The sequence below is a fragment of the Salmo salar genome, chromosome 15 (genome assembly GCF_965601325.2).
Source record: "Salmo salar chromosome 15, fSalSal1, whole genome shotgun sequence".
NCBI lineage: Eukaryota > Metazoa > Chordata > Actinopteri > Salmoniformes > Salmonidae > Salmo > Salmo salar.
The window spans coordinates 76519901-76547799 of record NC_138305.1 but is presented as its reverse complement, the minus strand read 5'-3'; the positions used below and the strand labels follow the sequence as shown (position 1 = coordinate 76547799).

General features: G+C 45.9%; 1 protein-coding gene across 3 annotated transcripts in view; it reads right to left on the bottom strand.

The window, feature by feature from the left end:
* The window catches only part of LOC106572186 (agrin), a 259715-nt gene that overhangs the window by 18954 nt on the left and 212862 nt on the right, over positions 1-27899 (bottom strand). For all 3 annotated transcript variants that reach the window (XM_014146121.3, XM_014146125.3, XM_014146126.3), the window contains 14 exons: positions 26407-26550; positions 25121-25245; positions 24681-24786; positions 19960-20376; positions 18318-18443; positions 16100-16227; positions 14548-14662; positions 12899-13018; positions 12392-12727; positions 11055-11247; positions 8956-9171; positions 7809-8038; positions 6379-6513; positions 2446-2536 (listed from right to left, as the gene is read on the bottom strand). In XM_014146121.3, the coding sequence (XP_014001596.1) occupies positions 2446-2536; positions 6379-6513; positions 7809-8038; positions 8956-9171; positions 11055-11247; positions 12392-12727; positions 12899-13018; positions 14548-14662; positions 16100-16227; positions 18318-18443; positions 19960-20376; positions 24681-24786; positions 25121-25245; positions 26407-26550 (2482 nt within the window). The remainder of the gene's footprint in view (positions 1-2445; positions 2537-6378; positions 6514-7808; positions 8039-8955; positions 9172-11054; positions 11248-12391; positions 12728-12898; positions 13019-14547; positions 14663-16099; positions 16228-18317; positions 18444-19959; positions 20377-24680; positions 24787-25120; positions 25246-26406; positions 26551-27899) is intronic.

Sequence of the window (27899 nt, the reverse complement as noted above, 5' to 3'; positions counted from 1 at the left end):
TTAAACACTGTTATTGCACAAAGAGTGAGTCCATTCATCTTATTGTGTGACTTGTTAAGCAATGTTTTACTCCTGAACTTATTGCCATGGACTCCAGCCACCCTAGTCATAGACTGTTCTCTCTGCTACCGCACGGCAAGCGGTATCGGAGGGCCAAGTCTAGGACAAAAAGGCTTCTTAACAGCTTCTACCCCCAAGCCATAAGACTCTTGAACAGTTAATCAAATAGCTACCCGGACTATTTGCATTGTCCCCACCCCCCATTTTGACGCTGCTGCTACTCTCTGTTTATTATCCATGCATAGTCACTTTACTTCTACCTACATGTCCAGTTGAAGTCAGAAGTATACATACACTTAGGTTGGAGTCATTAAAACTCGTTTTACAACCACTCCACAAATTTCTTGTCAACAAACTATAGTTTTGGCAAGTCAGTTAGGACATCTACTTTGTGCATGACAAGTCATTTTTCCAACAATTGTTGACAGATTATTTCACTTATAATTCACTGTATCAAAATTCCAGTGGGTCAGAAATGTACATACGCTAAGTTGACTGTGCCTTTAAACAGCTTGGAAAATTCCAGAAAATAATGTCATGGCTTTAGAAGGTTCTGATAGGCTAATTGACATCATTTGAGTCAATTGGAGGTGTACCTGTGGATGTATTTCAAGGCCTACCTTCAAACTCAGTGCCTCTTTGCTTGACATCATTGGAAAATCAAAAGAAATCAGCCAAGACCTCAGAAAAATAATTGTAGACCTCCACAAGTCTGGTTCATCCTTGGGAGCAATTTTCAAACACCTGAAAGTACCACGTTCATCTGTACAAACAATAGTACGCAAGTATAAACACCATGGGACCACGCAGCTGTCATACCACTCAGGAAGGAGACGTATTCTGTCTCCTAGAGATGAACGTACTTTGGTGCGAAAAGTGCAAATCAATCCTGGAACAACATCAAAGGACCTTGTGAAGATTCTGGAGGAAACAGGTACAAAAGTATCTATATCCACAGTAAAACGAGTCCTATATCGACATAACCTGAAAGGCCACTCAGCAAGGAAGAAGCCACTGCTCCAAAACCGCCATAAAGAAAGCCAAAATACGGTTTGTAACTGCACATGGGGACAAAGATCGTACTTATTGGAGAAATGTCCTCTGGTCTGATGAAACAAAAATAGAACTGTTTGGCCATAATGACCATCGTTATGGGGGAAGGGAGGGGCTTTCTAGCCGAAGAACACCATCCCGACCGTGAAGCACAGGGGTGGCAGCATCATGTTCTGGGGTGCTTTGCTGCAGGAGGGACTGGTGCACTTCATAAAATAGATAGCATTATGAGGCAGGAAAATTATGTGGATAGATTGAAGCAAGACATCTCAAGACATCAGTCAGGAAGTTAAAGCTTGGTCGCAAATGGGTCTTCCAAATGGACAATGACCCCAAGCATACTTCCAAAGTTGTGGCAAAATGGCTTAAGGACAACAAAGTCAAGGTATTGGAGTGGCCATCACAAAGCCCTGACCTCAATCCCATAGTAAATGTGTGGGCAGAACTGAAAAAGCGTGTGCGAGCAAGGAGGCCTACAAACCTGACTCAGTTACACCAACTCTGTCAGGAGGAATGGGCCAAAATTCACCGAACTTATTGTGGGAAGCTTGTGGAAGGCTACCCGAAACATTTGACCCAAGTGAAACAATTTAAAGGCAATGCTACCAAATACTAATTGAGTGTATGTAAATCTTCTGACCCACTGGGAATGTGATGAAAGAAGAAAAAAGCTGAAATAAATCATTCTCTCTACTATTATTCTAACATTTCACATTCTTAAAATAAAGTGGTGATCCTAACTGACATAAGACAGGGAATTTTTACTGGGATTAAATGTCAGGAAATGTGAAAAACTGAGTTTAAATGTATTTGGCTAAGGTGTATGTAAATTTCTGACTTCAACTGTACATATTACCTCAATTACCTCGACTAACCACTGCCCCCGCACATTGACTCTATACCGGAACAGAGTATATAGCCTCGCTACTGTTATTTTATTAAATGTGTAAAAGGTCAAGGGGTGTGAATACCTTCTCAAGACACTGTACATCCTCTATGTGAGTGTAACTGTACTCGTGTGTTCCCTTGTGTGACCAACACAAGACTGACAAGGATTCCCACCATAGACGACAACATACAAAATGTAATGAAGTACTTTATATTTCTATAGAATTCTGTTTCTATGGAGGACGATTATCTGTTCTGTTCCATTTAATTCTATTCTACTCTATCCACCATAGGACTGTTCTGCCCAAGGCACAGCTTAAAGTATCTATCTGCAACTACATCAATTCACAGCTCTTCAGTACCAACTCCGGTAGATCATGTGGAACATGCTGTCGTGTATGTAATTCGTAGAGTCTGTGTAGTGAAAATAAGCGTTTGACTTACTGGAGATCGTGACCGTAGGTGTGCAATCCCTTCAGCTCCAGGTAAGAGTCTCCGCTAAAGAATGGCATGTAGGCCCCTTTCTTCTCCGACACTGAAACATTTTTTTTGGGGAAAACGGAATGCATTACAACAGGCATTATGTCATCCTTACGACAGCACTATGCATGTGTACGGCAATAATATGGCTTATGCAGCAAGTCAGGGGGACATTGGGTGAACTCAGTGTTACCCACCCAGGGGGTCCGTTTTAGATAACAAGGATTGCCTAGTCTTCATCCACCCAGACTGTGTGCGACACACAGTTTGGGGCTGCAAGGCTCTTTTCATTGGTAATTAGGCAGGATTAGCTCGCTGAGTCAGGGTGGGGAAGGGAGGCAGACGGAGATGAGAAAGCTAATTAGCCATTGCGCAGGAGACGACTAACAACGCTCACAGAGGAGAGGAGAATAGGAGCACCGCTGCAGAAAAACTGTCAAACCGGCTGTCATAATAAGGAAAGAGCTACCTTGGAACTTAGCCAGTTTACAGAGTGGAGGGGGAAAGGATTTCAGTTCCTTGAGCTACACACACACACACACACACACACTACATAGGCTTCGTCGCAAGAAAATTTCCAGGTACTCAGATAAGTGCGTGACATCCGATCCTTGTTGTATTTTATTGAACCTTTATTAATGGTGAGACCACGGTCTCTTTCGCAGATGAGCCCTGTATTAAACTTCTTATGGATGGTGGCAGTATTGAGTCGCTTGGATGACTGACATGCCCAGAGGAAACTGCCTCCTACTCACTCCCAGAAACTAAGATATGCATATTATTAGTAGATGTGGATAGAAAACACTCTGAAGTTTCTAAAACTGTTTGAATGATGTCTGTGAGTATAACAGAACTCATATGGCAAGCAAAAACCTGAGAAAAAAATCCAACCAGGAAGTGAGTTGTAGTTCTTCTATCTAATCCCTATTCAAACTACAGTGTCTGTGGGGTCATTTTGCACTTCCTAAGGCTTCCATTGGCTGTCAACAGCCTTTAGAAACTTGTTTCATGCGTCTCCTGTTACTGGGTAGAGAATAGGAGCTCAGTCTATCAGTGGACTGCCTGGGACCAGTGAGTTGTTTACTGCGCGGGCACGTTTGGCGCGCAGCTCCTTCTTTTGCTTCTGTAATGAATACGCTATTGTCCGGTTGGAATATTATCGCCGTTTTATGTTAAAAAGACCCTAAGGATTGATTGTAAACATCGTTTGACATGTTTCTACGAACGGTAATGGAACTATTTGACTTTTTGTCTCTTGTTTTACGCTCACGCGTTATGCCTTTGGATAGTGATCTGTACGCACAAATAAAACAGATGTATTTGGACATAAATATGGAGTATTTCAAACAAAAATAACATTTCTTGTGGAAGTAGGAGTCCTGGTAGTGCATTCCGACCAAGATCAGCAAAGGTGAGGGAAGATTTATAATACTAATTCTGAGTTTAGTTGACTCCAGAACTTTGCTGGTATCTGTATAGCTTGCTTTGATGGTTGAGCTCTGTACTCAGAATATTGAAAAATGTGCTTTCGCCGAAAAGCTATTTTAAAATCTGACACAGTGGTTGCATTAAGGAGTAGTATATCTATAATTCTTTCAATAACTGTTGTAAATTTTATCAACGTTTATGATGAGTATTTGTGTAAATTGATGTGCTCATTCACCGGAAGTTTTGGTGGGAATACATTTTCTGACCATCACGCACCAATGTAAAATGGGGTTTATGGATATAAATCTGAACTTTATCGAACAAAACATACATGTATTTTGTAACATTGAGTTCTGGGAGTGTCATCTAATGAAGATCATCAAAGGTTAGTAATTCATTTTAGCTGACTTTCTGGTTTTTGTGATGCCTCTCCTTGCTTGGAAAATGGCTGTGTGGTTTTTCTTGTTTAGGTGCTGTCCTAACATAATCTAATGTTTTGCTTTCACCGTAAAGCCTTTTCGAAATCGGACACTGTGGTTAGATTAAGGAGAATCTTATCTTTAAAATGGTGTATAATACTTGTATGTTTGAGAAATTGTAATTATGAGATTGTTGTTGTTTTGAATTTGCCTTCGTGCACTTTCACTGGCTGTCGTCATATCAATCCCGCTAACGGGATTCAAGCCATAAGAAGTTTTAAGACATCAACAAACAACAAGCACACTATACACTCATCAACTACACAATACACAAAAAGCAAGCCACAATCATATGAAACAATCACATTCTTTCGTTAAAAAAAAGGAAGATTGGTGAGTGACAAGGTAAAGGGACGTAAGGAAAGTAGACCAATAGACAGTTTGAACAGAGAATCTCACATGGAGTTCCAGTAAAACAGCTCTGTGTGGTTGAATGGTGGTCTGCAGACAAATACTAGGGAGGAGCACTCTTATACTTATCAATACAACGATGTCTACCCAGGGCTTCCCTTGAGTAGGCCGTTGGCCACACCACCTGTCTTTAAATGTTCCCAGTACAGCCTTTAAAGCATTCGCTGCCTAATATTTTTTTTCATATCTGATCTGAGGGATCCTTTCTTTAAAGGATACATTTTTATGTCTGTGTCCAGTACGAAGAAAGCTAGAGGTAGTTTCGCGAGCCAATGCTAAATAGCATTAGAGCAATGCCTGGAAGTCTATGGGTATCTACTAGCATGCTACCTCTAACTTCCTTCATTCTGGACACAGAGACATAAAAATGGTATCCACGAGTTCGTTGGACTTAGGGGAAGTAGATAAAGGGCTTCAGTGCCAAAATCTCGAAGTATCCCTTTAACTGTTCTCAGCACAGCCCTTAACATAAGCCGCTGAAAGAGGCCTTCTTATCTGATCCAAAACCTGTGTTGGCCAGACACTCAGGCTGAGTGACTTCTTCATTAATCACCACAGGCAGAGAATTGATGCCATTAGTCATCTCATTGATTTCATCGAAGCCCTCAGCGCGTGAGACGCTCTTCCCCTCACAGTGATTTTCAGTTCCCCCCAATTTATTTTAATCACCTGCTAACTGGGAGTTGTGACCCAGTGGGGCTTGGAGTATGTGTCTTTGTGTGCGTGTGTGTGAATGTATGAGCGAGCATATTTGTCTATGCCTGTGTGTCTAAGTACGAATAAATAGACTTCACTTTTGAACACCAAACTTCATTCTTCATTCAGTCTTTTCAATCTTTTATATTCTGAAAACATCTGAGAATTTGGTGGATGTGGTGGGGGGAAAAAGAGAGCCAAAAAAACTGTTGCAAACATAATCGCTGAAAGCGCTATTGCTAAACTTCAAACGCAGCTCCGGTGTGTTAGGATCTCCTCCCAAGCTGCGGCCCAGTGCTTCAACCTGCTTCCCCGTGGAGCGAAGTAGAGGCGAACGCATTTCAACACAACACCTGTGGGCGGGAGAGAGGACGGAGAACGGCTATGGTAAAGCTCGCAAACAACCGAAACCGAAACGATTGCGCTAACAGCCCGACTGGCCAATTGTGGCGCTCCGCTGTGCACCGGAGACCCTGGAGGCGGTGGCCCGTCTCTCTGCATTTGATATCCCTCAGGAAGCAGGATGGAGAGACGGAGCGTCACGACACGGAGAGAAAAAGAGACTGGGGGGGAAAGAGGGAAATTTGGGTCGATTTTCCACCGTGAATCCTGACCGGAACACTGAAGCAGGATGATATGCGAGGGGGGCCATGCTAGCATGCAGCGCTGGAGAACTGATGAATAGAGAACAGATAATCGAATTGATGTGCTGTACCAAAGGTTGTGTTATCATAAGCAAATGTTGTTGTTTTCCGCTTCTGGTGTTTCCTTTATGAAATAAAATGTTTGTTGTTCAGGTAGGGCTGATATGACATTAAAATGTAAAATCAGATATACTCATGCACACGCTAGGTTATACTTATTTTAAAGATGGTGGCAGTACCTTTCTCGCAGTGGCGTCCCTCGCGACCCATAGGACACTCGCACTTGTACCCTCCCTCCGGCTGCACCTGGCACTGGGACGAGGGGTGGCATCTGTTGGGCTCGCACGGGTTGTGGGTGTCGGCGCACGTCGGACCTGGAGTTCGCCATCACCAGAAAAAAACCCAACCTCAAATTAGAACTCAAACCAGAGAATCTTCAAACCACCTTCTTTTATAAAAACCAGGGTTGTATTCATTAGGCACCAAAGTGAAGAAATGGACTGAAACTACCTGAACTTATCCAATAAGAAACGCTCTTTTTCATTTCCCATTATGAAACGCTTTACTATGGTATGCCCTAATAAATACAACCCAATCTTTTCAGACCATTTTGCCTCCATTCCGTGTGAGAAGAGGATGATGATGGATTTCCTCAGTAAAAGAGGTCATTTTCTAATAGGATTTAGAAATATTAAAAGTGCAGATTAAGGAAAGACCCAAGCATCCTTTGCTGCCTTTCTGCTATGCTTATGTAGCCTTAGTTCCTGGATGTGGGAGAGGTGGCTTGAATGGCTCCCGGATCGCTGAAATGGCTTTGCCCTACACAAGCCAGGACACATCCCAATTCAGCCATCATTATTTCCGAAGCCAGAGCCGCCAGAGCCGCCTGAGGCGAGGAGAATGCTGTAATGAACCCCTCCCACAGTTCTGAAGAAAGGCTCTCTCCCATAGCCATCTATTACACTATCTATATCCATTTCTATCTCCCCCATCTCTGTTACTCTACCTCTCACACACACTCTCTCTACCTCTCGTCTTTCCCTCTTTGCATACATACCCAGTCTTAGCATTACCAAGTTCATAAATAGGCTAATCATTAAGCCACAAAGCTCCCTTATTTCTCCTCTCAAACTGGTTCCTAGTCTGTGTGTGTGTGGAGTGTGCTGCTGGAGGCAGAGAGCAGCAGCATAATTTAAAAGCTATAGGGGCCATGCTTCACTAGGCCTGGAGGGTGGCTAGTACCATTTAACAACACTTAGCTTAGACCTAGCGGACTGTGACCACTCTAAAAGAGGCGAGAGGGGGCTAAGACCAGGCGAGGGGATTTGGTTATAGTCTTTAATGTTTCTGTACTGCATCACACCTAAAAGTCTTATACAAGACATAATAGCTAGAACCTGGCTGCGGGGAATTCCCTAGACATGGGTTGAAATAGTATTGGCTTTCTTTCGTATACTTTTGAGCGCTTGTTTGAGCCTGACCGGAGTGCAAGCAAGATGGGCGAGGATTGTACTTTGGGGACTATTCCGTTGTTATTGGTTCCATTTTGCCAGCCGGCAAGCTCAATCTAGAGCAGCTAAAGTATTTAAAAGAAAACAAATTATATTTGACCCCAGATATATAGGTGAACTGGAGGTCCGTTGTTAGAAACAATTTTTTTTTGGCTCACCGGAGTAGCCGTTGATGCACTTGCAGTGGAACATCTCGGCCTCCTTGACCTGGCATGGAGCGCCATTCTTGCAAGGGTTAGGCTGGCACGGGTTGTTGCCGCACTCGCCCACGCCGGTGCCGTACAGCACGTTGCCACTCTTCTCCTGCAGGTTGTACACCAGGTTGTTGACATCCAGCATGCGCACACAGCCCACCAGACCCGTACCGATGGAGGTTCTCTCCTTCACACTGTGGATGGAGGCAGGGAGAGGGAGGGGGAGGCAGGGGGAGGCAGGGGGAGGGGGAGGCAGGGAGAGGCAGGGGGAGGCAGGGAGGGGGAGGCAGGGGGAGAGAGTGTGTGTGAATGGCAACCATCCGACAGTTATTTAACTCAGTGAAAAACAGGAAAAATACAGACAGGTGCTCGACAGAAAAAACAAACAAACATATACTGCTCATTGTATGGGCTTCTCAATAAACCACTATGTGAGTACAGGAGAGTTCCTGACGTAACGGTTTTCATATAACTCAACAACTAAAATCTTATTTCTCCATTAATCATCTTTTCTCCAAATACATAAAGGGATAATCAGTGAGGGGCTATATATTCTATGGAAAATAATTAACGACGTGGAAGATGTGTTCCACGATGAGCTAGCGGAGTGGAACTAACCTTCCACAGAGTTGCATTATTTTCCAGAGAACGCATAGAGCCCTGAGTTGATTATCATACCATGGCTATAATTGAACACATTTGCCACTAGAAATGTGTTCCATTTGCTGGAGGAAATGTGTTCAACATCCACTGAAGTAGCTAGGAAGTTTACTATATAGCTACAGTAGTTGCCGTGGTAATCAATCAGACTTGCTAGTTTAGCTAACCAGACAGTCTTAGCATGCTATTATGACGTTCAAATTCAGCAACACTAATAATGTTTCAATTCGACTTTTGCTTTAAAAAGCAGCTCAAACAAAACATGTAAGAATTCATTATCGGCATTGAATTCTCCTGTGCCGATATACCGTGCTTTATAGGGAAATAATGCATGCCCTAGAATACCCTTTAAGCCAATAACAAACAAGTATTCAACAATGCCATGGTATAATAATATATAACCATACATACATAACATTTACTCATGTATATGCTTCAAGTCAGGCCTTACTCTGTCATCATGTCTTCGGGCACCCCTCCGATGAACAGGTGTGTGTCCAGGTTGAGGCCGTCGGTGCCGGGGGGGCTGGCGCCGTCGATGTGGGTCTCATTGTCCACGCTCAGCATGGCGTTGCGCCGGTTCCTTGTCACTACCAGCTGGTGCCAGCGACCCTGCTTAACCTGGACCTTGCTGACCAAGGTGCCTGTGCCCGAACCTGTGTTGAACCTGAGGGTGGGAAGCAAACCATTAGCTTTATACACAGTGTACTTTACATTAAGAACACCTTCCTAATATTGAGTTGCACGCCCCCCCTCCTCTACAAGGTGTCGAAAGTGTTGGACAGAGATGCTGGCCCATGCTGTTCTTGACACAAACCGGTGCGCCTGGCACCTACTACCATACTCCGTTCAAAGGCACTTAAATATTTTGTCTTGCCCATTCACCCTCTGAACGGCACACATTCCACAATCTATGTCTCAATTGTCTCAAGGCTTAAAAATATTTTTTTAACTCGTCTCCACCCCTTCATCTACACTGATTGAAGTGGATTTAACAGATGACATCAATAAGGGATCATAGCCTTCACCTGGATTCACCTGGTTAGTCTGTGTCATGGAAAGAGTTTTGTACACTCAGTGTATATGCTCAATGGATAATCTGCAATGAAAAAAGTGCTTTTTAGTCCAGGAATAGGCTTAATGTTGATATGGGAAACTGGATATGGGAAACCCATAATGCATACAAAGGTAGACCTGGAGAAAGGCAACAGTTTAGAGATTCATGGGTGCACAGACACACCTGATTAACTGTCATATTTGTACCTAAAGCTAACTTGGTTGAGAATGTATGGTGTTATATTTCTTTACTTAATTTTTTTAATAAGCAAGTCACTGTGATCCTTAGAGCTCGATACTCATTGACATTAACATCATGTTCTAGTCTCTTTTATTTCAAGAAGGATTTGATTTACAGTTGCCAAGAGACGTGTGAAGAGAGAGAGAGAGATTCATGTATTAATACACATGTGTGCATAGAGAGAGAGAGAGATTCATGTATTAATACACATGTGTGCATAGAGAGAGAGAGATTCATGTATTAATACACATGTGTAAATAGAGAGAGAGAGAGATTCATGTATTAATACACACGTGTGAATAGAGAGAGATTCATGTATTAATACACATGTGTAAATAGAGAGAGAGATTCATGTATTAATACACATGTGTGAATAGAGAGAGAGAGATTCATGTATTAATACACATGTGTGAATAGAGAGAGAGAGATTCATGTATTAAAACACGTGTGAATAGAGAGAGAGATTCATGTATTAATACACATGTGTGAATAGAGAGAGAGATTCATGTATTAATACACATGTGTAAATAGAGAGAGAGAGATTCATGTATTAATACACATGTGTAAATAGAGAGAGAGAGAGATTCATGTATTAATACACGTGTGTGAATAGAGAGAGAGAGATTCATGTATTAATACACATGTGTAAATAGAGAGAGAGAGATTCATGTATTAATACACGTGTGTGAATAGAGAGAGAGAGATTAATGTATTAATACACGTGTGTGAATAGAGAGAGAGAGATTCATGTATTAATACACGTGTGAATAGAGAGAGAGAGAATCATGTATTAATACATGTGTGAATAGAGAGAGAGAGATTCATGTATTAATACACGTGTGAATAGAGAGAGAGATTCATGTATTAATACATGTGTGAATAGAGAGAGAGAGATTCATGTATTAATACACGTGTGAATAGAGAGAGAGAGATTCATGTATTAATACACGTGTGAATAGAGAGAGAGAGATTCATGTATTAATACACGTGTGAATAGAGAGAGAGAGATTCATGTATTAATACACGTGTGAATAGAGAGAGAGAGATTCATGTATTAATACACGTGTGAATAGAGAGAGAGAGATTCATGTATTAATACACGTGTGAATAGAGAGAGTGTGTGCATGTGTGTGACAAAACCAAGCTTATGTCGTTCTGGGTCCATCTACAGCTCACTGTTTTCACATCCCTGTTAACTGAACCTCTTCCTGGTTTATTACTTTCAGTTTCATCCCCTCCTCCCGTCCACTCACTTGAGCTCCACCTTGCCGTTGACCAGGGTGAGAGACAGGAAGTCCTTCTTGCCGTCCTGGCCGTTGAAGAGGAGGATGCCCGTCATCTCGGCGGCCCTGAATTCCATGGCGATGCGGACCGTGTGGTAAGCCTTCATGGTGTCAAAGGCCAGGTAGGACTTACCCCCGAACGACGGAATGAAGTACTTGATCACTAAAAAAACAGGGGCGATGGGAGGGTGTCACATACTGAATAAGGTGTAATGTTCGTACCATAGAGTTGGATAGAGGTAAACACGCTAACCACAAAGCCTGTGGCAGAAGCGACAATGGCAAAGATAAGGGGTGGGCCCACTTTCCAACTCTATGGTCGGTACACGTTAAACAGTTGGAGACAAGAGCCTGGTTCAGCTATTCTGGCCCAACAAACAGACGGAAGGAGAGAACCCGTGACTAACAGAATGTGTGCTGGTTTGTATCGTCAGGTAGGAAAAGACAGCATGATGACGTATTTACGACTTTATAATCAGACTTTTGTAACACACACACACACACACACACACGCGCTATTATATCATCATTATCATCCTTTTTGCCAAACTCAACAGACTCCTGAGCCACCTCTCTCCGTCTCGGGAGAATGGTGGTTGATGAAATCCTCTCATCTAATGATTTGATTGATCCAAGGGAGGCTACGGTGTTGTGCCGCAGCCGTCACTTAGCCAATCACACACACTCCGACTCAAACACACACTGATTTCTACCAACTAATCCCTATCAAAGAAATTAGGGTCAATTATGTTAAGATGCAGCTGTGTGAGGTGGTTCCTTATCAGAGACCACCAAAGGGGAGAAACGAAGGGAAAAAGCTCAGAGTGCTCCGACGGCACTCCAAGCTTGATTTTGTGGCTCGGCGCAGCAGACGCTGATTTGATATGAGTTTACTTTAGCGTTGATTGGTAAAGTGCTCAGTGGTCGCTAACCTCATTGGTTATTTAGATAGCGGGTGTAGGGACTTTGGTAGATGCTGGATGTCTATTGAGTCAAATAGATTGGAATCTAATATAAGCTGTATGGATTTGGGTTTTGTCTTTAATGCATGGTAGGGGGTCAGTTCTAGCTCAGCACTGTCAGTTCAGGACATCAATAGGAACCTAATGTTCTCTTATGGGATTGTGTTGAACTTTATGCATTTCATTCCAATTCTTTTTCAAAGATCATTAATGGCACTGACCCAAACTCTGAAGAGAAACTACCTAGGGTGTGTGTCTGTATGTGTGTGTGTGTGTGTGTGTCTGTGTCTGCGGGTGTGTCTGTGCGTGGGTCAAAGGAAGGAAGGAGGGGGGTTCCACACTCACGTTTCTCGCAGACGGCGCCACCTCTCCCGGCGGGGCAGATGCAGGTGAAGTCGGCACCGTCGTCCTCGCAGGTGCCCCCGTGGCGGCAGGGGTGGGAGTCGCAGGGCCGCTGGGCCTTGGTGTGGTGGGGCACGGGCCTGGTCCTGTGGAGGGGGGTGATGGTAGTAGTGGGGGCCGGGGTGGTCACTGGCGAGGGGGCGGTGGTGGTCCGGCGGCTGGTGTAAGGGCGGCGGGTGGTGCCCGGGGGACGGCTTGTGATGAAGGGGGAGGGGCTGGCAGTGGGGGTGGTGGCTGTGGTAGTGGTGGTTGTGGTGAAGTAGGGGAGGGAGGAGAGGCCTGATGGAGAGAGAGAGACATTCAGAGAGACAGCAAATTCAACGACCAAAAAACGTCGAATCATGCCTTCATTTTATTGAATATTTTTTATACATTTCATCTCCTTATACCACTTCATATTTGCAATTACAGTAAAAAAATGCAAGCCAATCCTGCAGGTGCTTGTCCTACCGTAGTTGGTGAAGCGAATGTTCTCCTCCTCTGGCTTCTTCACCATGATGGCCGTCTCCTTGGCTGCCTTCAGCTGCTTGAGAAGGGCTCCCTCGATGTCCTCCACTGTGTACCTGGTCTCTGTGGCACAACATGGGCGACAAAGCCGTTCACAACAAGACTCAACCAGGACAGCTATTCTATGTGCTCCCATGTATTTAATCTATCGCACACCTGATTCAATTTGTCAACTAATCATCAAGCCCTTAATTATTGAATCAAGTGAGGCTAAAACAGAACTGTGAAACGTCTCGTCCCAGAGGAAAGGTTTGAGAAAGACTGAACAAGCAGGCAGAGCAATATCCTAAAACATAGAAAATGAACTCCCCTCTCCTTAGCTCATAACAGTGAATTTATAAGAGAGCGATCGAGGTCGCTATGATACAACAACACACCCAGGGGATCAGTTGTCCTCCAACCGTCCAACAAGGTTCCACTGAGGTTCAGATTAATCGTTCTCATAATGTTTTCCACAGATGGCTGTTTTAACTGGCCAGAGCAGAGCGCCTTTATGGCAGCGTCTCCTGTGCGAATGTAAAAGACGCTGAGCGAAGCCCGTAAAAAGAGAAGAGGAGGGCGAGATTTGTATCTGATAAAATCTGGTAAAAACAGTACTCACTAACAGTACTCTGGGGGGGGGGCTGAAATGAAGCCAGCTCCAAATATACAATGCCACCAAGCTCACTCTGAGGATTTGGTTGTTGTTGATGTCGTTTTGTTAGTTTTGTCCCTTTTGGCTCTGACAATAACAAATATATCCCCCTCCGAATAAAAGAAAAAGGAAAATTACAAAGCCAAGGTTTAAAATTACAAAGCCAAGGTTTAAAATTACAATGCCAAGGTGCTTTGTAAAATGTAATGACTTTCAGTGTTGTTGTAACGCGTAGCAATTATGTTAGTGAGGGAGAGATTCATTTGGTATCAAAGGAAAAATAACTATTGAGGGGAAATGATCATTTTGACACTTTCCATAAAGACCGCAGCCTACCCAGTAACAAAAGTGTCACTAACATTATATATGATGGCATACTATGTGATTATTGAAAAAGGGATTTCGAAACAGGCCTTTTTAAAGAACGTGTACCATTAGCCATAACAGTACATTTGCCATACAGTAAACAAGTGTGTTTTTATCACGGTTGGGGTCAATTCCATTTGAATTCAGTCAATTCAGGAAGTAAACTGAAATTCCAAAAGGAATTTTCCTCAATACTTTCTTACAGAAAATGTTTGATTTGAAGTTTCCAGGTGTATTATGATGGCGGCCCCATGTACTTACCACAAACGCCTCATTTGCAAAGCTTGCTGTATTGTACAGTGATCTCCGTTATTATTTTTGTATGCGCATTAGCACAGTATACATCATCCCAATTTTAGCTCCAAGACGGCAGCAATAAAAATAGAACAAATTAAAAGTTGATTGTGCAGATTTATTGGCACATTGAACCATGCCATGTGCCTTAGTTTAAGAACCAATAGTGGTAGAAAAGATGAATGAATAGTGCTGAAACGATGACGTCATATCTGAATTCCTTTATGCACCTTCGACCACTGAACCCAACTCTTCTTTTTACCATAAATTCTCCCAAAACTGTCCTGTTCTGTGTTACCTGAGTCAAAGTGGGCCTCGACGAAGGCCAAGATGGAGTTGCTGGGAGCCAGGCTGCGGACGCGGACACTCATGAAGTCCTTCTGCACCTCTGACTTCCGGAACAACTCGTTCAGCTGATCCAGGGAGATAGAAACACACATTGATTAGTACACACCAAAGCAATACATTTTACAAAGGAGAACTATATCAAGCATTTCTTATTGGTAGTCAGGTAGTCTGTTCAGGGCGTTTGTTCCTTTTTGTGCCTAATAAATAACCAGCAATGATCAATGAGCTCTGTGCAGTGGCTCGTTCAATTTGAGTGCAGTGAACTCATTCTCCAGAAGGATGGGGAAGACTATATCTCCATCCCAAATGGGGCTCTATTCCCTACACAGAGCACTACTTTTGGCCAGAGGCCTATGGGCCCTGGTCAAAAGTAATGCACTATATAGAGAGTAGGGTGCCATTTGGGATGCACCTATGTCAGTGGATAGGTCTACAACTGTGTAGAACCCCATTGGGCCTAGTCTGGGTGCACAAATTGACATTTAACTGGAGCTGGGGAATAATTACATGAACATGTTCTTTTTCAGAGACAGTTGTAAATGTCAGGTAAGCATGATGCACGCTGGCTGCTGATTGGTTTAGCTTCCGATTCACACTGTATGTGTGTGTCCGTGCTTTCGGTGCCCAAACGAGGTCTAAATCATTGTCAGGAAGGAATTAGCTCAACGGTACACAATCCACATGGATTCACGCTTCCCTACTAAACAGAGAATAACATTCATAATTTATCTCACTCAACCGACTCAAGTTGATACCTTAAGGGAGACATAAGGTACTGTACCAAGTGCCTGACCTAATTTGAATCAGTGCTTATCGTTGCTAAACCACACTTCAAATGATCTTGAAGCGTACACTTAGTTCTGCTGTTCTCTTCCTCCTCTGTTCACTCAACATTGCTCGTAGGGGGGTGAGAGACAACACTCCCACTCCACTTCTTTTCAAACTGTATTCCATTATCCATAATAGCATGCTGGAATTATTGCACATGGGGGCCCCTGCTGTGTGGAGGATGGAACTGCAGGCAGTGTGGCAAAGCCAATCTGTGTCTACATTCAGTGTGTGTGCGTGTGTGTGCCCATACACAAGCCAGGCCTCTCAAAATCCCCCCACCGGCACACTGACCCAGACACATGGCCACATCTCCCCCTCTCTAGTTTTCACCTTAGGTGATATCCACACACAGTCTCTACCAGACACACACACACAGTCTCTACCAGACACACACAGAGGGCTAGAGGGGGCATTGTGTCGCTATCTAATGCCACAACTGGCCCCTGCGAGGAGTACGATGCACAGACACACAGAGTTGTGAGGCGGTAGATTAAGCCTCGGCGGGGGCCAGTGATGCCAATTCAACAGCTGGCGTGGCTGTTGGAGGCGAGTAGCATACATGCATGAGCACAGCCCTCGCTTTGACAAAGTACACTTTCTCCACAGACTGACGATGAACCACTGAATGTAGCCCATCTATGGCTCCTAGTTCTCCTAATGCTGTTACTCACAGCACTCTCGATGCTCCTGGCCGTCTCCCCAAACAGCTCAGACTTGGGATCCTCCATCTCAGGGGTGTAGAAGACCTCCTGGCCCTCCACCTGGTCTAGGTGCAGGAAGCCGCTGAACCTCATGGTGGCTGGCAGGAAATGGTGTCACATGTTAGAAAAACACTACTTCCCGTGCCTGTGAGGCATGCGGTGCATCCAACCACCCGCCCTCAGCTTCAGACAGTGACCGTTTGGGGTAGTGCCAGTCTGGGGTTAGTGATGGAGTGTGTGTGCATATGTGGGAAGGAGGGTTAGTGTGGTCGTTGTTGATTGGTTGGTTGGTTGGTTGGGTGGGTGGGGCTGTAGGGAGTTGGGGTGGAGCCTGTGACTGGCCGCGGTGAAAGTGGAAAGTGTGGATTGTGGGATATGGAGGAGTGAAAGAAGAAGGGAAGAGGAGGAGGAGAAGTGGAAGGGGTGGAGGAATGGACTGGAGTTTACCAGACCGAGACTCGTCCCAAAAGTTGGCAGAGGCACGGAGGACTGAGTAGAGAAAGATCAGTTAGACAGACAACACACATAGTTAAAATGAAGAAACTGTTCAAAGTCCCTGGCTTTGGCAAAGACATTCCCCCATTTGCCCTTAAACATCCCCATTCCCTGTTCAAAACCCATCAACCCCCTATGGCCTCTCGCTTCTGCTCCGCCAACACAGTGCCAGCGACACTGAAGTCAACGTGAAAGAGAAGAGTATAATAAAGCAGAAAGGAGGAGAGAAGGAAAGGGGGAGACACTGATGCTGAGGTTTCATGCTGTGGCTCGCTGAACAAATTGCCCAAATCAATCATGGTGCCTTGCTCGGAGTTTGCCTGGGAAAAAGGGAAGAGCACTTGTATGATTATCGTGACAGATAGCCATAATTGTCTCCTAATGTCGCCAAACCGGTGACTGACAGAGGCTGGTTAAAATTGCATGATAACAATGATAAGGACTTGTTTTGGTCGGACATCAGTTCAATTCTAACGGGGCGGCTATCGACAAGGAGAAAATGGGGGAGGTTTGGATGGGAAGGAGGAAAAAGACGGGAGGAGAGAGATAGATCGGATCTAGAAGACAAACATCAGGCGAGCAGGATCCGTGACGGACGAAGAGAGGGATGACTATCAGATCACTTTGAACTGTGAAACTTACAAGGCCTCGTCGGAGTTTAACTCGCAAATTGCATTGGAAGTGTAGTATTACATGGGAAATCATGCACATGACTTCTTCATTCAAATATATAAAACTTAGCATAACATACAGTACTACACTTTTCAGATGGTTAAATGATGTGGCAACCCCGGATCAAATCTACCCCGGATCAAATCTGCCCCGGGTCAAATCTACCCCGGGTCAAATCTACCCCGGGTCAAATCTACCCCGGATCAAACCTACCCCGGGTCAAATCTACCCCGGATCAAATCTACCCCGGATCAAATCTACCCCGGATCAAATCTTGCGACTACGCGGATGCATAACATTTTTTGGGGTGTACTGTGGGGATTCGTACGGTTAACGGAACAAAAACACAATCACTATGTCCATCGGTACACCACTACAATTTCTCCACACCTTCTGATAACTTCATACCGCCCGATAAACGCTGTCATCTAAGGCTTCAGACGATAGGCGTTAGCGACTAGCGGTTAGCTCCTCTCAGAGAGATCACTGACACTTTGTCAATACAGGAGGAAAATACAGCGAGACGCTCCGCTGACAGATATTGCACCTGGCTGGTCGCCACAGACTTGTCATTTCCATCCTAATGACTGTGATATCTGGGTGACAGGCCTACCCCGGGAGGAGAAATAGGTCCGGCATATTGATTAAGGCGCGAGACGCTCTATTATTGGTAACAGCTTGGCTGAATGAGCTATCGATCGATCGGTGATGGGTGGGTGTGACATCATCATTAGCGCCTTGCCACAGCCGACATGCAATGATGTTCATGATGCGTTTCATCATTCGTGATGTGGCGTGCTGCAAATGTGGTTTGACATAATGCACCTCATGGACAGTAGTGACTATTTACGTTGCCGTTTGCGTGGCGAGAACGAAGCAACGCAGCTCCAGATTCAATATGAGCATATTGTTTCATATTCAAAATGTGTGCCTCCTTACGGAGTTGAAGAAGGGGGGTGGGGAGGTTGGGGAAGGGAGCGGGAGGAGGGGGGAAGAGGAGGGAGGTTTTGGGGTTACTTACGGGGGCAATTGGCTCCCTCAGGGCTGCTGGAGGCCGTCTTGCTGTCGGGACAGCAGCCGAAGGGAGTGTTGTCACACGACGAGCGATCTTCCGCCGTGGGGATGGTGGTGGCCGCGGCTGTGGGGTCTGGGGAGGAGACGATTCATAACGCTTAATAACACTTCACAACGGTTCATAACAATTCATCACGCCCTCTTAACCCCAGCCTCAAATAGCTGCATCTGGAGCTCATCTGCATAATGTGAACCCTCCTGTAGTGGCTACATAATAGTGTGCAGACCGTAATAATGGCACTAAGTACTTTGTGACGAGGGCAGGTAAATAACCACAGAAACAGCTAATCTCTTCCACTGATTGGGCGATCGCTATTGCTAACTTTCTACTGATTGGGCGATGGCTATCTCCAAGTCTTTGTCCCAGAGAACATTGCCTTTGCTGTAAATCTAGGAGTACCCTGGCTGTCTCCAACGGGGTAAAGTGCTACTCTCCCAGTACGTGAGGTAATGACCTGCAACCGTTTCTCTCTTACAGGGCTCGGTGTTCTCTGAGGAGCAGCTTTACGGTCACCCCGAGATTAGAAATGGTCGCCGAGCAAAGAACCACGGCTCACTGAATAAGTCGTAAAGATGTCAGGCTGTCTCTTCAACGACTCTCGCCGTCACCCCCGTGAGCAAAACCGAAGCCACCGGGACAGCCGCTGAGTCACTGGAGAAACGACTGTGGAAAAGGAGTTGGAGGGATGGAGGAGGTTAGAATCTACAGAGCATCTTTACGGGTACGGCGATTAAGTTGTGGGGGGGGGGGGGGGGGTGCTACAGCTCAGAGACTATGTATTGCTTCACTGAGAGCCATGGAACTGGCTAACAAACATCCACCGCAAACCCTCCCCCCAATCACACACACATATACTAAGACACACACACGCACGCACACACACACAGACAGGAGACCCAGGTCTCCTTTGCAGACAGGCCATGGGCACTCCGGTCCACTGCTGACAAGAGAATAAATCTGCAAGGGGGGTAAGCGACTGAGGAAGTGTAGAGGCTTGTGTTCCATCAATTCAGGAGTGTCACAGCACGCTGTTGGGCGACTGAGGGGTCACAGAGCTTTGGAATGGTAAAAAAACTGATTGTAAAGGGTTCGTCTAGCAGTCTCTGAAGTGTGGTGCATCGTGGAGTGGTTTAGCTATAAGGCCAGAATGCGGTAGAGGGATTTTAGTCTGTAGAAAGAGAGTCGTGTTTCCGTATCAGTATGTAGCAATGACAAGGTAAGAGATATTCTTATCAAGCTAACAACTCAGGCTTGAAACAATCCCCCGACATAAGCCAATAACCTCATCAGCTTTTCTGTTTTCCAATTCTACAAAATCAGTTACGTGGTGAGAGAAACGTTTTAAATGTGATTCTGGTATTTCTCTGCCTAACATTTGGATTAGTCCTAACTGAAAGCAAAGGACACTTCTATGATGGTTGTATAATATCAGATAGTGACCTGTTTAAATGTTTTATGATGTAGCAATGAGACATATCAAACCGTGAGTCAGGTCAGAGGCCCATATTCAATTATTTCCTCCCACTCTGACCTCTGACCTCCAGCAGAGCAGCTTTATGGGTAATGAAGTGAAAGAGCTTTGATTTACCAACTGGCTCCTCTCCGCTCGCCTCCAGAACTCCGGCGCTACCGTCTTCCCCATTCTCCTCCTCTTCCGCCACCTGGTCGTCTCCGCTGGGCTCGCCGCTCCCTGAGTCTTCAAAGGCGGTAGGGGAGGAGCCAGGGCTGGTGTGGCCGAGCAGGCGTGGGGTGGTGGAGTGAGGTGGGTGGCGGGGGGTGGTGACGGGGCGGTTGGTGGTGAGCGCGCTCTCCGTGACCATGGGGGGCGGCAAGGCGTCCACGAAAGAGGCCGTGGACCCATCCGTTTGATCATCGTCCCAGGGAGAGAGTGATGTGTCGTAGTGTGGCGACTTGAGCCTGACGTGGGCGGTGGAGGGGGTGGTGGCGGCGGCGTGGGAGGTGGGGGGGTAAAGAGTGGGTCGGCCGGCCGGCTCTATGATGCTTTCTGCATGGGGAAGGAAGGAAGGGGAGGAGAGGAAGCAAGGAATGGATGAATGGGTAAGCAAAGATGGAAATGCTTCGTTTTTTTCTGGCCTTATAGCCCCCATGTACACCTTCAACCCCCCACCCTCTCCATGTTTTTAAATGTTGTGCCCTTTATGGTTCAGCCTTGCGTGTTAAGGTCATGTCAGGCACCTGAGCACCCAATACTGATCGACATACAGGAAGCACAGGCCAGTCTCATTGCAATATGGAATATACACTGAGTATACCAAACACCTTCCTAATATTTAGTTTTACTTAAGTCCTTCACACCACCGCATACTGTTGAATTCAAATGCACTGCAGTCTGCTTGTGTACAGAGAAGAATGACGTGGCCTATATAGGGTTAAGCTGCACTGCAGTTGCACTGGCGCGTGTGTGTGTGTGTGTGTGTGTGTGTGTGTGTGTGTGTGCCAGTGTTGGTGTCTGTGGGTATGAATTATGTATCCATATCCACATGTTGCCCTCCTGTAGTGGAGCTTTAATCACAGACAGCCAGGGCCTCTGGTGATGAATGATTGATATAAATGGGGCAGAAAAAGCAGGGTTTTACTTTGGCTTCAAAGACTACAGACTCGGCTCACAGCCGCACAAGCATCCGTCAACTCCGCCGCGTCAGGCAGCCTTGTCAACACAGTCGCACACGCCATCGGAAAAAACACTCTACGAAACCCTTTCCATGCCGTCAGCAGAGAGAGGGACCCACTTTTTTTTATTTGAGCTGTGACCGCCATTACCCATGCAAGGCTTTGGTACAAAGACAAACATTTCTCGGCTAGAAGCGATACAAAACATCCCCAGGGGGAGAGGTGAGTCGAGAGCTGGCGGGGATTGAGACACTATGAAGTGTAGCTGCTTGGATGACAGCGAGCCAGCCAGGCATAACGATACTGACGCTCCTACCCCATCCATTGTGTGTGGAGGGGGGAAAGAAAAACCTAATTTGAATTCGGCTAACATTATGAGTAGGATTTAATTGCACACTAATAATCTCTTATTTGATCGGCAATTACGTTGTGAAGTGTGAAATGTGATACCTTGACGAAGCGCTGGATATTATCAGCCAGGCACCCCGCTATCTTCCACCCTGCTAGGCTCCAGAGGAGAGGAGGCAGAGGAGCCAGCCTGGAGAGATACAGTATGTCAGCTTAGCCCTGAGAGTGTAGCAGCGATTGCTATTGCCGTGAGCGAGGCGGTGGCACATTTTGCTTTTCCTCTTGGCTACACCTGTCACTCATGTGCCAAGCCTTGCGTCTGGCGGCACCAGGGGAGCGGGTGTCTGGGATACGGCATCCGTTGGCGGCAAATGCGCCAGGATGGGTGGGTAAAAGAAAAAAAAAGAGAAAGGGAGAGAAAGAAAGATGGGAAGAACAACTGGCAGTGTAGTCAGTTCGGTGGAAGCTTTCCTTAATCAGGTTTAACGCTCCATTTGCAGGCAGTTTTATCGGCGGGCGGGCGGGAGAAAAATCATTGTCATCTTCACTTGTCTGGGCTATGTAGTTATCTTTGAAAGGCGGTTATTAAGATTGTTTGCAGTGTCTGCCATGATCAGTGGGGAGGAGGAATCTGATATTGGAAAGTCGAGAGGAAATGGAAGAGGGAGAAAAACAGGGGCGGAGGGGGAGAAAGAGAACACGAAAGAGTCCGAGACCGGAACAGAGGGACAGAGGAAATAAGTCGAACAAGTTAAGAAGAAGTGACGAGGGAAAGTATGAGGAGAGAGAAAGAGAGAGAGAGCTGAGAGAGAGAGAGAGAGAGAGAGAGAGAGAGAGAGAGAAAAGACAAATTAATCTGGGAAAATGGGAGGATTCAGGCAGAGGCGTATAAGACAAGAGAGCCCTGACTAACATTCAGGCAGAAAACTGATGATGCCATATGCTTGTGTTCACTGCCAATTTGCCGCAAAAGTAGAGGTGATGACACCATATGGGAGAACCAGGCCACTGGCCAACTTCTGGATAAGATCGGTGCCAGAAGTTTGTCATTCGTTCAAATACCATCTTTTAATGGCTTGTACCTTTCACGCTTTCACCGGTTTTCCCCTGGATTGCTTCATCGAGCTCTGAGATGGGCTACATAGCCAGAAGCAGTAATGCTGTGTAGTATAGAGAAGACTCAAAAGTGCCTGAGAGATGGGTCAGATAACAGCAGTAGCCATTTGATGTACTTTCTGCAAAACTTGCTTCAGTGTGGAGCCATTAGCCCTGACATACAATACGACGGTAGAGTTACATCAGACCAGGGAGGCTTGTAGCTCGACTATGGTTTCTGTAGGAATGGCATAGGCCCTCAGTAGTGCTTCTATGCTGGATGTTAGCATTGAAGTTATTTCTGTAATTCTTACTAAGAGCTGCATCAGATCAGCGGGAGACGAGGGGCGGCGGCGGGAGGAGGGTGGAGCACTGCTAATGCTAATTTGCACCCAGTCACACGTGAAATGAGCTCGCGCTCTAACCCCCAACAGGGGGGCGGCGGAGGAGCCTGCTACCCATGGCGCGACCGCATCCGAGGGAAGAAATGAAAAGAACTGCTGTGACAAGTCGGAGGCCCGTCGTGTTCATCTGGCTTTCCCCTCAGGCTCAGAGAGAGAGAGAGCAAGAGAGTTACAACTCTCTGTTACAACTCTTTCTCCCTCCGAATAAGGCTACACACTAGGTAAAGAATTACATACTACATGTCTCATGTGTGGCAGGTAGCCTAGCGGTTCAGTAACTGAAAGGTCGCTGGTTCGAATCCCTGAGCCAGCAAGATGGAACAAATCTGCCGTTCTGCCCTTGAGCAAGGCAGTTAATCCCCAACAACAACAACTGCTCCCCGGGGACCGATTAAGAGGGGTTGGGTTAAATGCGGAAGACACATTTCGGTTGAATGCATCCAGTTGTGCTGACTAGGTATCCCCTTTCCCTTTCCATCGCCAGGCAACAGAGAACGAGTCGGGAGTGAATTTCACCGGTAACGAATCTCTAATCACCAGATGCTCCGGGCCTATCAAAATGCTGTTGGCCTCTTATAGAGAAAATTACTGTTACTCCTGTGTACCTGCATGTATGAGTCTGCCACACAGCTCTATTTCAGAAGCCTTGGTTAGGGTTTTGAGGTGGAGCCTCCGAAGCAATGCACCTACTTTAAGCCTGACAAACCACACCAAGATCAGCAGGGGGGAAGAGAATTAGTCAAATTGCTGTTTTTTTGCGCACGTCTGATCTGTGGGCACAAGCGATGAGGTGAGCAAACGTTTTCCTGTGCGAGATGCTAGGCACCTGACGCTGGCCCATGGCCAACCTTCCTGTGCCCGCCTGCCAGCGCCTTCCCAGTGCCATGTTGTCCCCGCGGGCCCTGCTGTGACGCTTGTTGGTGCTCGGCTCAACACGTCCATCGTACATGAAAGCCACGGCCTTGGCGCTTGTCCCAGTGCACACTATACCACTCAGTGCAGTGGTGCACTCCATCCAGCTAAAAGATGCGACAGGGATCGAAGGATTCCCCACAGAGGTTTTGGGAGCTAAACCTCCCTAATCCGCACAGGGTTGCAGGGTATCAAACAGTGAAATGTCACTCCTTTCTGGGGAATCTGTGGCTCAGGCTCCATCCAAACAGCAGCATCTCTATCTACAGGGGAGCACCTCATCTCTCCCAAGACTTTGTTTTCCCTCTTCCTTGCTCCTCTCTGTCAGCCACAGTGTTGATTTCACTCGCAGTGACACCGCAATCCCAAGCAGGGAGGATAATGGGTAAAGAGCCTCAGCTGTCATCGTGTGCGCTTACAGGTATGTGACGACAAGCCAGCTGTTTGTTATTTCCACAACTGGTGGCCACAGAGAAACCTTGTGCTTTACTGCTAATTATTGGCATATAAAGCCCACACACACACTACACTATATGCCCACACACGCTACAATAAAAACACTTGATGATATCTTGTGAAATCAGTCTCAAAAAGTGTTTTTAAAACAGTTTGATCCTATAAGGGGTTACTACAGTAACGTGTAAAGTAAAGTGTATGTACTTCTAAGCATAACTATGCTTGCTATCCACAGACAAACTGAAACCAGTGAAAGAGACAGTGAAGCAATACGGCACCAAACCCAAAGTGGACCCAACCCATATCCTCTAGTGCCTTGGCTTTGACAAGGAGCCAGATAGAGAGAGAGAGGACAGTTGGTCTTTCCGATGCCTATGGCATTACTCATTATCTTTTGATATGGGCCAGACAACAGGATTTGGACATCCTCTAGTATGATGTATGGAGGACAAACGGGGCTCACCTGTACACTGGCCAAAGCGTTCCACTGTGATGTGTTTGTCCTGCCTACAGGCAATGGTCCTCAGCTGGCACTGGTCAGCGTAGGTCACCCCATCAGAGCCACACACCTGCTCGGGAAAAATCGAGAACAAAAAGAAGCTAGGATCACAACTTGTTAACTTTCGCGTTGCCTACTACCAACCACCGTCGATACTAAATGCCGAACTGAAGCTTGGTAGTTCCAGGTGCTGGGGTCCGGATTCTGTACAGGACTACTGACAGTATGAACTGATTGGTCATAGAGAAGAGGACTGATTGGACATGGAGAAGAGGATTGATTGGTCATGGAGAAGAGGACTGATTGGTCATAGAGAAGAGGACTGATTGGTCATGGAGAAGAGGCCTGATTGGTCATGGAGAAGAGGACTGATTGGTCATGGAGATGAGAATGTAGAGGCCCACCTTGGTCTTGTTCTTCTCGTCACAGTCGGGAGAGGGACATTCGCAGTGGGCTTGACCGTTGACCTCGTCACACAACGCGCCAAACTTGCAGTCCAGCTCATCACATGAAGTTGGGGCATCGGCACCTGAGATGGGAATGAGGGGTTGAAATCAACTCATGGGGACAATAGATAGGCAGCTATGGCATCACTGGCTGTTCATCTAATTGGGTATTCCTGGTCCTAATCATGATGCTCACATTAGCATGTGAGCTTGGCGCTCTTAACTGTCCTTTTATCCTAGTTGATAATCGGCATCATATTTGATATGCACAGCACTACTTCCACATATATAAACATGGGTAGGTTATGGATATGAATGAACAGTTATGCTTTCCATACAGATTCTATTAATGATGTGTCTTTGATATAAAGTAAATATGTGGACTCTTTTCAAGACAATAAAAAAAGAAGGATTTGATCTCATTGTCTTGTTTTGGCCGGGCGTCTAATCAGCACTGATCTCTGGTACTTTCACCAAGGAACCTGTTAGAAGCGTTGACACATATCACCACTGGGTTGCAACAGCAGCAGCATCACCAGCAGCAGCAGGGGCTTGGGCCAAGAATCCTACCCATGAGCCCCTGAGGCGCCAAGTGTGGGCTCTCTGTGCTGACATAACAGCCGTGCGGAGCACCTCCTCTTGGTTTTCATGTAACCGTTCCATTACCACGCCCCCCTTTTTTCATCTGCCGGTACACCACAGAGCACCACTGCTGGGCTGGGACTATTGACTTCATTAAGCACTTGACTTCCTGTCGATAGCTGACGGTGGGTCTTAATGAGACAGTGCCAGGACGACACAGCAGGGGCTCACCTTCCCTCTCCGCCAACCGGAGCTATGTGTGTATTCATTGGGATAGATTAGAATGGAAGAGGGCGAGGGAAACTACTGATAGTGGACTAAAGTTAAGAATAAATTCTTATTTTACAATGACAAATGACTGGATAAATAGCTAAAATATAAGTGCTTAAATTGATATTTCCCATTCTGATTTGTTTTTCCTTCAGATAACACCATGAACAATGACAGCTATTTTACTGCAGTTGCTTCTACTGTTTCTGCTACTTCTAAATGCTGCGAAAAAACGTTGAGTTCATTAATAGGCTGCTGCAAGGCCGCCCCCTGGACGAGAGGAGTGACAGGGACTGGGCGAGAGCCGAGGGGTTGCCATGCTCGCCACGCTTCATCGATGGCGCGGCGAGTCAGCAGGTGGTACGCGTCAGTAAGCGGGGGCTCCACCTTACCTTTGTCGCAGCCGCTCATACCCATCTTGCTGCCGTCGGGGCACACGTTGCACTTCATGCCCTTCACTCCCGTCTTGCAGGAGCACAGGCCTGACATTTGCTCGCAGTCGTCCCTCACCGAGCCCACCGCATCACAGTTACACGCTGGAATACAGGGGGTGAGAAAGAGAGAGAGAAAGAAAGAGAGAGAGAAAGGGAGATATGAATAGGGAGAAGAAAGGGATGGAGAGAATGGAATTCATAAAATACAATGAATAAAAGTCCATATGTTCATCATAATGAAAGACTATCCCTCTAGTCTATCCCTAACACTCTCCAAGATTCTCCATTATGCTTTTTAGTTCAGGAATACACACACACTCTCTTTCAACACACACACACACACACACACACACACACACACACACACACACACACACACACACACACACACACACACACACACACACACACACACACACACACACTTTCAAACATACACACAAACACACACACACACACACACACACACACACACACACACACACACACACACACACACACACACACACATAAATACAGGCCACCTCAGAAGTGACCCCTGGGTTGATGTAAATCTCAGCGCTTCATTGTCGGGGGCTGGGGTCAGAGATAGTTCAGGCCGAGGCCAGCCAGACAACCCTGGGGCAAGATGGGAGAGGGTAGATGGGCCAACAAGATCACAGAGAGCCACCAGCCCGCAAGGGACAACATCAAAACCCATCATGTTCCTGGAATCAATGTTTTACCTCCTGCTGAACTCTGCACTGATGTGTGTACTGTTTGCTTGTCCGTGAGTAAGCCTCAGGGGGCCAGTGTTGCAGTCAGGAAGCACGCTTTCCCGTGTGCTCAGAGGGCACTTATGGTACTGCAGTTTAGCTGAAGTCAAGCCCAAAAGGACCATTTTTATAGACGGCCCCATAGATCCCTTTCTGTGTTTACAAACATTGCCGCATGAGTGCATTTCACGCTACTTTTGGATTATAATTGGATGGTAAGGCTCATATGAATGTCTTGCTTAATATAATGGTTGCGTCATCATCGCAAATCAACTGCATTATACTTAAAAAAAACACTTCAACTTCAACCAGTAAAATGGCTCTATTGGCTAGCTTTTGCTACAACCTATATTAATGAGCGTTAGCATTCTAGTGAACAACTAATTGCTGCGTCCAAAATAGTTATTTTGCAAAGATCACAACCAAATGCAATCTAAGCGTGTGTTCAAGCAAGACTCAAAACATTATTGTAAGCGTACGAGAACACCAAGAAGGTATTTTGTTTAGAAGTAATTTTTTTTTAAATGTATCTAAATGTTGAATGGGTACAGATGGCAATGGCTTTCTTACTGTCACCAAGAGTCGCTCGCATCTGTGCGTGACGTCGGTGTGTCGTGTACTGGAAAAGGGTTTATAGAAAAGTCAAATTTTAAAATTCCTAAAAAGACACTTTAGTTATCACCTTTGTGCCAAAAA